General features: G+C 46.1%; 1 protein-coding gene across 6 annotated transcripts in view; it reads right to left on the bottom strand.

The window, feature by feature from the left end:
* The window catches only part of EPB41L5 (erythrocyte membrane protein band 4.1 like 5), a 190,375-nt gene that overhangs the window by 30,070 nt on the left and 148,074 nt on the right, over positions 1-12,231 (bottom strand). For all 6 annotated transcript variants that reach the window (XM_079782471.1, XM_079782472.1, XM_079782470.1 and 3 more), the window contains one exon: positions 1,716-1,806. In XM_079782471.1, coding sequence (XP_079638597.1) covers positions 1,716-1,806 — 91 coding nt within the window. The remainder of the gene's footprint in view (positions 1-1,715; positions 1,807-12,231) is intronic.

Below are 12,231 nucleotides of genomic sequence, written 5' to 3'. Positions count from 1 at the left end.
TGGTGAGACAAAATTTGGGTAGGGTTAAGACTGTTCTGGTTCTTGTGTGTTTTTTTTAATCCTCACTTGAGGATATGTTTTTTATTGATGCAAGGAAGGGAGGGAGGGAGAGCGAGAGTGACACCGATCAGTTGCCTCATGCACACGCCCCAACAGAGGATGGAATCCACAACCTGGGTAATGTGCCCTAACTTGGAATTGAACCCACAACCCTTAGGTGCACGGGGTGATGCTAACAACTGAGCAGCACTGGCCAGGGCAGTTCTGGCTCTTAGACTAGACTACAAAGTTTAGCACAGAAGCAAGATGAGTAAAGGAGATGCCTGAATTCTAAATGCTTCTTTATCCAGATATATGAAAACTTCACTATTTTTGGAAGAGGACAGTATGAACTTCCCCATAAATGTTAACACTTTTTGTTTAATTAGTATTTGAAGCACTTTATAGAACACACAGTTCTATACTGCAGTGTGTGTGTGTTTGTGCATGCATGTGTGTGTATGTGTGCACATGCTTGTGTGTGGGGGGGGCAGGAAGAACTTTAAAAGTACAAAAGATAAAATTCCAATCTGGAAATAAGAGAAATAAGTATCTAATGTGTAGTACATAACAAAAAAGGCCCTTCATTTATACAATTCTATTTCTATCTACCTGCTTTCAGGCCAACTTTAATTACACACGTGAAAAAATTATTCTCTCTCTTCTTAGATTTTCCTCCTCCTATCTCACCCATCCCATCCTCTGGCCTGGGTGAGTGCCCCAAAACAGCTTGTGCATGTCCTACCACAGGCATTAACATTCTCTCTCCCTTTCTATAATTCTGACTGAGGCCTGATTGCTGTTACTATGTTTCAATCTATGTTTCAGTCTATTTTAATTTCCAAAGCCTAGCATGCTGTCTAGTGTATATTATATATGCAATAAATCTTTGAACTAAATGTCCTGTTCCAAAAATCTCAGGTTCCGCTAACAATTTTCAATGGTCTAAGATGTCAATATATCTTTTTACAATTTTAATTAGCAGAAAGGAAGATCCTGGTTGTTTGTTCATTTAACCCAAAAGTTTGAAAAGTTATACACCCAAATATTAACTACACTGTTTTGGGGTAGTGGGAATACATGTGATTTCTAATTTTTTCTTTTTTGAAATATTTGAGAAATTGCTATAATAAATATGCTTATGTAATAGAAGAGAAAATGATAAATGCTATTTTTGAGAATAACTTTTCATTTAACTTGCAAATTAAAACATTCACTAGGCAACGAACTAGGTTTTAATGTTTTCTAAACTGGTAAGGGTGTGGCAAGAGGGTATGGGAATGGCAAGAGCTGTGATGAGCTAGCCACACTGCAACACAATGACAGGATGCTGTTATTTCAGAAAGTTTATTTCAATGAATAGTTAGTGCCTACCATGTGCCATGTACAGTTTGAGACACTAAGGAAGCATAGCCAGCACCCAAAAAAGCAAAAATACAAAGACCACCCCAAACCAAAAATACCAACAAATAACACAAAAACTGGAGAAAAATCCCTAAGATCCTCTTGTGAGGGATTTGACAATAGGACTCTCCCTAGAGAATTCAGGCTCAGTGCTTTTCTCATAGCTTGAGTTCTGGTGTGAATCAGAATCACCAGATGCCCATGGTTGTACTACAGGATTCAACTCAGTATGGTCTTTGGGAAAACCTTTAAAAGATTAAAGATATTGTTACCTTTAGAACAGAACCATTTCCTGCAGGTGTGCTGTGCCCTGGAGCAAGGGAATCTTCAGAGAGGGGCACATTATTCTCACTTACTACAGCCCTGGAAAGAAAATACAAATTCACATCATGGAGGTCTGTCTGAGCATGGGCAGTGTTTTCAAAGAAAGGCCTTGGGAAAGAAGTGTAACAAATTCATGTGGGAGAAGAAGAAATTCAACTTGTGAGGAGCATGACAGAAGTCCAGGTCACGCTCATATGCTTTTATGAAACCCTTTCCCATCCATCACATAACAGTTTCAAATCCAGGTCAGACTCACTCACAGATGGATCAAAATTGTGGGCTACTTTGCTTCCCTCCTAAGTCTCACTGAAGGACAGAAAAGATTTATCTTGAGAAGAAAAACAGATACACAAAAATGATAGATGAATAGATTGCTTTTTTTAAAGCTGTTATCAAAGACATGAATGAGAAGCTCAGTGGAACAGAAATCATACAGAATACCTGAGATATGGGAGAACAGTCAGGAACCACGAGAAGCCCCCATGTGAGGACACAGGCTGGAGAGCTCTGCTGAGAAAGAAGCAACATCTAGAATGCTCCAGGTATTACAACAGGACCAGCCAGGTGAGAGGATGCCAGAAAATGTTACCTGGAGGCCCAGCAGTAATGACAAGCAGGTCTAACCCCAGATGAGAACAAGAATAGGAGCAGTCTCACAGATGGCTCAACACCAGGGAGAAAGGGGGAAATGTACAGCCAAAGGTCATCCTCCACTAAGCTAACACCTCCAGCAGGAAATCCCAGCCCTCTCCAGTATCACTGAAACGTGTGCAAGCGACAGGAGCAGTTCTGTCCAATCCTGCAAGGAGACTGGGAAAAACAAGAGATAGACCCTAGACTGGAAAAGTCAGATGTAATTTCTGAAGTGAAAGCTAGGATGGTTGCAGCCACAACACGGAGGCAAATAGAGGCAAAGAGATGAAAAGAAATAAGGAACAGTTGTGAGAAAGAGAGAAGTGATCAGAATATTTCAACTAATGGATAGTGGATATTCAAAAAATAATGGCTTATGATTTTCTGAACTGAAAAAAAGACATAGATCTTCAAATTGAAAGACCACCTTGAATACTAACAATTAAAAAAAACTATTCTTAGGTATACAGTAATGAAAATGCAGAACCTCAAGAATGAGCAGTAAAACCTGAAAGTTACCAGAGAAAAAATAGCTTTGTGTTTCAGAAAGAAGAAACAGTTTCAGACAAAAGGAGTTGATATGAGAAACAGTGAGTATTAAAAGAAGTAATGCTTTACAATGAATTCTCCCAACACTTCAGCAAAAGATTGGTCCTGGATAGCTTACACTGCTGCCCAACATGGAAAGAAGCACATGGAAAGCTTCTGCATCCATTCTGCTCAGCATGTGTCATGACCCAGCAATTCCATTCCTAGGCATACACCCTAAAGCAGTGGTCACCAACCTTTAAGACCTCGGACTACCAATGGCCCATGGACCACCGGTTGGCGACTGCTGCCCTAAAGAATCCTCACAGCACATGTGTATATAGAGGAGCACACAAAATGTTAACTTGGAACAAGCATTTGCCCATTAATAAAAGAATGACTAGGAGAGAAACCAAGATGGCGGCATAGGTAAACACCTAAACTGCAGCCTCGCACAACAATTTCAAAAATATAACTAAAAGACAAAACGGACATCATCCAGAACCACAGGAAGGCTGGCTGACTGGAAATTCTACAACTAGAAGGAAAGAGAAAACCACAAGGAAAATCAGAGGAGCTGTAAAAGCCTGAAGTACGGAGACACGGGTGCGCGCGTGCAGAGAGGACTGAGTCGGAGAGGACAGGGCCTGGCTGGCGTTCTCTAGCGGGAAGGAGACAAAAGCTCCGGACTGCGCTGAACCCCAGTTCCGACTGCACTGAACCCCAGTTCCGGGCGAGACCCTGGGGACCTAGGCTCATACTGGGGGAATCTGGGCTGTAAGGCGGAAACTCAGGGGAGCGGCGAAAGGCAGAGCTCCAGAGGCGCGCACGTGAATGCGCACAGAGGACGGACTGTTGACTGTGCTGCTGGATTGCCCTAGCGGGAAGGAGACAAAAGCTCCGGAATGCACTGAACCCCAGTTCCGACTGCACTGAACCCCATTTCCAGGCGAGAATCTGGGAATCCAGATTCATTGGGGGAGAGACTAGACCAGGGGTCCTCAAACTACGCCCGCAGGCCACATGCAGCCCACCGAGGTCATTTATCCGGCCTGCCGGATGTTTTTGCCGCCACTGCCTGTCCTGCTTAGCAGCCGACTTAGCAGTGTGCATAGGAATTTGTTCATAGTTTTTTTTAAAAACTATAGTCCGGCCCTCCAACGGTCTGAGGGACAGTGAACTGGCCCCCTGTTTAAAAATTGAGGACCCCTGGACTAGACTGGCAGCGGGCGAAACTCGAAGGCGCCTTTCTCTCTAATGTGCTTGCAGCGAGTACCGAGGGACACTGAGGGACATTGAGACCCAGGAACCTCATAGGGCGGGGCTGACGGGAAGCCAAGGCTGTAGGCTCCACCCTGAAACTCCGCCCCATCCAAGCTGAGCACAGAGGCTTTTGCAGTTTTGAAAGTCTAGTCGAATAAGGCTGTCTCCCGGTGTAGACACAGCTGATCCTCACAGCCAATTGGACTGGAGGTCAACTCCTCCCACTGATACCAACAACAATTAAGACTTAACTACAACAAGGCTGTACACACAGTCCACAAAGGAGTGCACCAAGAGTGTCCACCTCAGGTAACTGGGGAGGTCGAGCCACTGGCCCATATAGGACACCTAGCACACAAAGCTACCCTACCAACTCAGGGAAGCAGCAAAAATGCGGAGACAAAGAAACATGTCACAAATGAAAGAAATGGAGGGAAACAAACGACTGGAGATAGAGTTCAAAACCACGGTTATAAGGTTTTTCAAGAATTTCCTAGAAAAGGCCAATAAATTTAGCGAGACCCTCAAGGATACGAGAGAGACCCTTGAGGATATGGAAAAGGACCAACTAGAAATTAAACATACACTGACTAAAATAAAAAATATTATACAGACACCCAACAGCAAACTAGAGGAACACAAGAATCAAGTCAAAGATTTGAAATACAAAGAAGCAAAAATCACTCAACTGAAAAAGCTAAAAGAAAAAAGAATCCAAAAATTTGAAGATAGTGTAAGAAGCCTCTGGGACAACTTCAAGGGTACCAACATCCGAATTATGGGGTGCCAGAAGAAGAGAGAGAGCAAGATACTGAAAACCTATTTGAAGCAATAATGACTGAAAACTTCCCCCACCTGGTGAAAGAAATAGACTTACAAGTCCAGGAAGCACACAGAATCCCAAACAAAAGGAACCTAAAGAGGACCACACCAAGACACATCATAATTAAAATGCCCAGAGCAAAAGACAAAGAGAGAATATTAAAAGCAGCAAGAGAAAAACAGTTAATTACCTACAATGGAGCACCCATATGATTCTCAGCTGACTTCTCAACAGAAACTATGTAGGCCAGAAGGGAGTGGTAAGAAATAGTCAAAGTGATGAACAGCAAGAACCTACAACCACGATTACTCTACCCAGCAAAGCTATCATTCAGAATTGAAGGTCAGATAAAGAGCTTCACAGATAAGAAAAAGCTAAAGGAGTTCATCAACACCAAACCAGAATTATATGAAATGATGAAAGGTATTCTTTAAGAAGAGGAAGAAGAAGAAAAAGGTAAAAATAAAAATTATGAACAACAAATACGTATCTATCAACAAGTGAATCTAAAAATCAAGTGAATTAAAAATCTGATGTACAGAATAAACTGGTGAATATAATAGAATCAGGGGTATAGAAAGGGAGTGGACTGAAAACTCTCAGGGGAAAGGGGTTTGGGGGGTGCGGGAAGAGACTGGACAAAAATCATACACCTATAAATGAGGACAGTGTGGGGGAGGTAAGGGAAGAGGGTGGGATGATAACCAGGTGGAGGGGAGCTATGGGGGGAAAAAAGAGGAACAACTGTAATAATCTGAACAATAAAGATTTATTAAATTAAAAAAAAAGAATGAATAGGGTGTGCTTGACTCATGTAATGGCAGTAAATATGAAGGACCCATAGATAATTTTTAAATACAAATATGTCAAAACAAAAACAACTGAGTTGTACACTTTACCTACTTTATTCTTTTAAAGTATTACATATGTCCCCTGAATTGTACACTTTAAATGGGTGAATTGCATGGTATCTATCTATCTAATAATAGAGTAGTATGCAAATCATCACTCCGCTACACTCACAAACCACGCCCACCAGCCACGCCCCAGCCACGCCCCCCATTCATTCTGAGTGAGTATGCAATTAAACTGAAAACATGGCGGCAGCCCCGCCCCCCAGCCTCTCCAGGTCTCTGGGAGTCAGAGAAGTAGGCGCCAGCGCCTGAGGCTGGCTGCAGCCAGAGAGACCAAGAAGCCGCCTGCCCCATGATCCCAGGCTGCAGCCAGCCTCAGAAGCCTCAGGTCCACCTGCCCAACGTCCTGGGGAGACGGAGAAACTGGGCCCCAGCGCCTGAGGCTGGCTGCAGCCACGGAGACCAAGAAGCTGCCCGTCCCATGATCCCAGGCTGCAGCCAGCCTCAGAAGCCTCAGGTCCGCCTGCCCAACGTCCTGGGGAGACGGAGAAACCGGGCCCCAGCGCCTGAGGCTGGCTGCAGCCACGGAGACCAAGAAGCCGCCTGCCCCATGATCCCAGGCTGCAGCCAGCCTCAGAAGCCTCAGGTCTGCCTGCCCAACGCCCTGGGGAGACGGAGAAACTGGGCTCCAGCGCCTGAGGCTGGCTGCAGCCACGGAGACCAAGAAGCCACCTGCCCCATGATCCCAGGCCTCAGCCAGCCTCAGAAGCCTTAGGTCCGCCTGCCTCACATCCACCTGCCCCAAGTCCTGTGAAGACGGAGAAACCGGGCCCTGCGCCTGAGGCTGGCTGCAGCCACGGAGACCAAGAAGCTGCCTGCCCCGTGATCTCAGGCCTCAGCCAGCTGGAGAAGTGGTTCACTCACGTCCTGGGGGAGACAAGAAACCAGGTGCCAGTGCCTGAGGCTGGCTGCAGCCCGGGAGATGAAGAAGCCGCCTGCCCTGTGATCCCAGGCTGCAGCCAGCAGCAGAAACCTCAGGTCCGCCTGCCCCACCTCCTGGGGGAAACTGAGAAACCCGGCCTCAGCACCTGAGGCTGGCTGCGACCTGGGAGATGAAGAAGCCGCCTGCCCCGTGATCCCAAGCCGCAGCCAGCTGGAGAAGCCGCCCTCCCCACGTCCTGGGGGAGACAAGAAACCGGGTGCCAGTACCTGAGGGTGGATGCGATCTGGGAGATGAAGAAGCCACTTGCCCTATGATCCCAGGCTACAGCCAGCTGGAGAAGCTGCCCACCCCATGTCCACCCGCCCCATGTCCTGGGAGAGATGGAGAAACCGGGCACCAGTACCTGAGGCTGGCTGCAGCCCGGGAGATGGAGAAGCCGCCCACCCTGCGGTCCTGGGCACCAGTACCTGTGGCTGGCTGTGGCCTGGGAGACAGAGAAGCCACCCACCCTGCGGTCCTGGGCACCAGTACCTGTGGCTGGCTGTGGCCTGGGAGACAGAGAAGCCACCCACCCTGCGGTCCTGGGCCCCTGTACCTGTGGCTGGCTGTGGCCTGGGAGACAGAGAAGCCACCCACCCTGCGGTCCTGGGCCCCAGTACCTGCGGCTGGCTGTGGCCTGGGAGACAGAGAAGCCACCCACCCTGCGGACCTGGGCACCAGTAACTGTGGCTGGCTGTGGCCTGGGAGACAGATAAGCCGCTCACCCTGTGGTCCAGGTGCCAGCACCTGCAGCTGGCTACAGCATGGTAGATGGAGAATCCGCCCACCCTGCAGTCCCGGGCACCAGCACCTGTGGCTGGCTGTGGCCTGGGAGACAAAGAAGCCGCCCACCCTGCAGTCCTGGGTGCCAGCACTTGCAGCTGCAGCACAGGCGAAGCCCCCTGTCCACCATCCCCTAAGGCTGCAGCCAGCCTGGGCGCCTATGGCTGACCAGAGGGAGAGAAGCCCGGATCCTGGGTGCCTGTGGTCAGCTGGAGGAGGGAATCCTGGGTACCAGGTGTGGGCTGAGGCAGAGGTAGTTAGGGGCAATCAAGCCAGCAGGGGAGCAGTTAGGGACAATCAGGCTGGTAGGCAGAAGCAGTTAGGGGCAATCAGGCAGGCAGGTGAACGGTTAGGAGCCAGCAGTTCTGAATTGTGAGAGGGATGTCCAACTGCTGGTTATCCCATGAGGGGTCCCAGATTGGAGAGGGTGCAGGCCAGGCTGAGGGACACACTCCCCGCTGCCCCCCCCCCCGTGCACGAATTTCGTGCACCGGGCCTCTAGTCATAATAATAAAAGCCCAGGGTTGTAACTTGTGACAACCGATCACGACCAAAGGCTGACCAACCGGAAGTCAGTGCTGGGTTGCTGTGGCGACCTTGACAGCCACTGCCACATGCTGTGGGCTCGACTGGTCAGCTCCCCCCAGCCCTTAGGAGACTGGCGAGCTGCAGCTGGTGGAAAGCAGTGAGCCCAGGCCCAGCCACCCCGGGATCACAGGGCGAACAGGCCAGGCCGAGCTGCCCTGCGATTTGGGGCAAACAGGCCAGGCCCAGCTGCCCCGCAATCATGGGGTGAAGAGCCCACGCCCAGCTGCCCCTCTATCATGGGGCGAAGAGCCCAGGCCCAGCCACCCCGCGATCACAGGTGAACAGGCCAGGCCGAGCTGCCCCGCGATCATGGGGCGGACAGGCCAGGTCCAGCCTGGCCAAGCTGCCTGCAATCCCAGGTGAAGAAGCCGCTCCACTGACCAACCTGCGCTAGGGACCTGTCCGGGGCCTCTAGCCTGCAGCCACGGGAAGTCTCCCTCTCCCCAGAGTTAGGAGCACCAGCCCAGATCTACCCAGCGGCCTGGTCCTGACTGCGGGGTGAGTTCCTGCAGGCTGGGGTTTGATCCCATGCATGAGCAGTAGGAGACCAGTGCCTTTGTTATTGCTGTGTGTCCGGGTTTTAATTGGACAAATGCCCGGCGTCCTGGGCACCAGCTTAGCAAAATCTTTTAGGAGGAGAATTCCGTCTGGGTTTCCTCAAATTCCCTCATCCCCTACTCACCCCTCTGTAAAAGCGCAGAACAAGTAAGGCCCCTTAAATAACAATCAGAGGTCTCCAGCAACGGTGGGCCTCTCTCATCACAGTCATTTGGACTGGATGGCATTTGAGTATTTATCTAGGCACCATGACAGAGAAACACAAGCTCAAGTCATGATCTCTGCCCTTAAAACACTCACAATCTTATTAGAGCGAGTGGATAATAAAAGCGCAGTAATAACATCAGAATGTAAGGCAACAACACAGAGAGGAACAGAGGCAATTGCTAGGATGATTTTCCAATAATTAGTACAAAGAGTATGTCCTGTGAATTAAATTAAAAAAATATGTGTGGAAGTAGTTGCTTCATGAGTATGGCATCCCTTCCTATTTTAAAGGAAGCTGAGTTCCACGTGAACTGTGTACTATGCTATGATATCTGAGGCACAGGACAAGGGAGGCCCTAAGTGTAATATGCTTTGATATTCGAGTCATTCTTTCTTGTTCAATGTGATTTATTTCTGTATGCCTCAGTTTTGTAATAGTTAAATTACTAGAATAATACATCTTGCTATAAAATATTACTAGAAGATCAAATGATCAGGTGACATTTATTGCTATTTTCTATAAATGAACACAATCTCTGGTATGCTAAAGTGATAGGTATTATAGAAATATGCAGATAGGGGGACCTACAGGCTTGATTACAAGTGAGGCTTACTATCACAACCCAAATTTATTGCTTAAAAAAAAAAAAGCAGGGAGCCAACTAGAAACTGGACCAAATATAAGCCCTTGAAGGGCAAATGTAAATTGGATAAGCTTTGCTATTACAAGAGCAAGAAGAAAAAATTCAGATGCAAGAATGAAAACCACATTATATCTACTCTAAGCAGCTGTTAAAGAAAAAGAATGATATACTATGAAAATACTTAATACAGATTGTAAAGACATTTGTTCAAAGAGGATTTCCTAGAGTAGGTGATATTTCAGTTAATTTTTTTTAAATGTGGAGAGGTTAGCTAGATAAGAAAAAGGTGTAGGCGTCCGAATTGCAGAGGGTGCAGGCAGGACTGAGGGACCCCCTTCCATGCACGAATTTCGTGCACCGGGCCTCTAGTTTATTATATTTGCTAAAGCTGTTACTAAAGAATTAATGACCTGAATAGACATTTCTTCAAAGAAGGAAAGATGTTAACATCTTTAGTCCTTAGATAAATGAAAATCAAAACCTCAATGAGACACCACTTCATACTCACATATTTTTTAAAACGGAGAATATTAAGCATTGACAAAGCTATGGAGAAACTGGAACTTTCATACCTTGCTGGTGGGAATGAAAAATGTTGGAGCTGTTTTGGAAGACAGTTTGGCAGTTCCTCAAAAAGTGAAACATAGAGTTATCATGTGCTCAGCAATACCCCTCCTGGGTATGTATTAAAGAGAACTGAAAGCATGGCTACAAAAATTCTTATATGTGAATGTCCATAGCAGCTTTATTCATAATAGACAAAAGTGGAAACATCATAAATGTCCATCAGTTGATACATGGATAAATCAAATGTGGTATATCGATACAATGGGATATTATCCTATATAATAAAAGCCTAATACTCAATTCAACCAAATGGTGAAACAACGACTGGAATGACCAGTCGCTATGATGTGCACTGACCACCAGGGGGGCAGACGCTCAACACAGGAGTTGCCCCCAGCCGACAGGCCCCAGGCCGCCCCAGGCGGGTGCCAGCGGGGGTCCCCCTGATCGCCCCGCTGGTCGCCCCACAGATTGGCCCTGATTGCCGGCCAGGCCTAGACACCCTACCCGTGCACAAATTTCATGCACCGGGCCTCTAGTTCAGCCATAAAAAAGGATGAAGTACTAATACGTATTATAATATGAATGATCCTTTTACTAGTAAGTTAAAGAAGCCAGGTACAAAAGGCCACATATTGTACACTTCCATTTACATGAATTGTCCAAAGTAGGCAATTCCAATAGAGGCAGAAAGTAGAATAGTGGTTGCCAGGGGCTGGGGCTGGGGCAGGAGTGGGGATGGGAATGGAGAAGAATGTGGAGATCAAATGGGTGTAGTGGTGCTTTCAGGGGCGATGACAATATTATGGAATTAGATAGTATATACAGTGGTAATAGTTGCAAAACTTTGTTAGTCTACTAAAATGCACTGAATTGTGTATTTTGAAAGGGGCAATTTTAAATTTTATGATATGGGAATTACAACTTAATAAAAAGATAAAAGAAAAATGGTCAAAATCTATAATAGCAAAATATGAAGATGTGACAAAGCTTGATATTTGGTACACAGATACACTTTATATAATCTCCATAGTTTTCTCTATGCCTGAAATATTTCATTTCTAAAAAGGGGATACAGTAATTTTTTTAAGTGTACAATTTAACAGAAAAGGGAAAGGTCCATAAATAGACCCATGTTTAAACAAAAACTTAGTATATATTATTTTATTTTTTCCCTATTCATTGAATTTATTGGGGTGATACTGGTTAACAAAGTATACAGGGTTCAGGTGCATAATTCTATAACACATCATCTGTATGCTGTATTGTGTGTTCAACACCCCAAGTCAAGTCTCCGTCCATCACCATTTATCCCCCCATATACTCTCCTTGACCTCCCTTCACTCCCCCTTCCTCCTACCCCTGGCAATCAACACACTGTTTTCCCTGTCCATGAGTGTTGTTTTTTTTACTATTTTGCTCAATGCCCACCACACACACACACAGTTGTCAGCCTGTTCTCTATCCATAAGTCTGTCACTATTTTGCTTGCTAGTTTATTTTGTTCATTAGATTCCACATATGAGTGAAATCATATGGTACTTGTCTTTCTCTGACTGGCTTATTTCACTTAGCATAATGCTCTCCAGGTCCATCCATGATTTTACAAATAGTACGATTTCCTTCCTTTTTATGGCCGAGAAGAATTCTATTGTATAACTATAACACAGCTTTTTTATCCACTCATCTACTGATGGACCCTTGGGCTGCTTCTAAATCTTGACTATTGTAGATAACACTGCAATGAACATAGGGTTGTATATATTCTTTTGAATTAGTGTTCTGAGTTTCTTTGGATAAATTCCCAGAAGTGGAATCGCTGGGTCATAAGGCAGTTCCATTTTTAATTTTTTGAGGAAACTCCATACTGCTTTCCACAGTGGCTGCACCAATCTTCATTCCCACCACAGTGCACAAGGGTTCCCTTTTCTCCACATCCTTACTAACACTTGTTGTTGGTTGATTTATTGATGATAGCAATTCTGAAAGGTGTGAGGTAATATCTCATCATGGTTTTAATTTGGATTTCTCTGA

This window comes from Cnephaeus nilssonii (genome assembly GCF_951640355.1).
Source record: "Cnephaeus nilssonii genome assembly, chromosome: 10".
In the NCBI taxonomy this organism is placed as follows: Eukaryota; Metazoa; Chordata; class Mammalia; order Chiroptera; family Vespertilionidae; genus Cnephaeus; species Cnephaeus nilssonii.
Note: the sequence above shows the minus strand (reverse complement) of the source record. Positions and strands in the feature narration are given on the sequence as shown.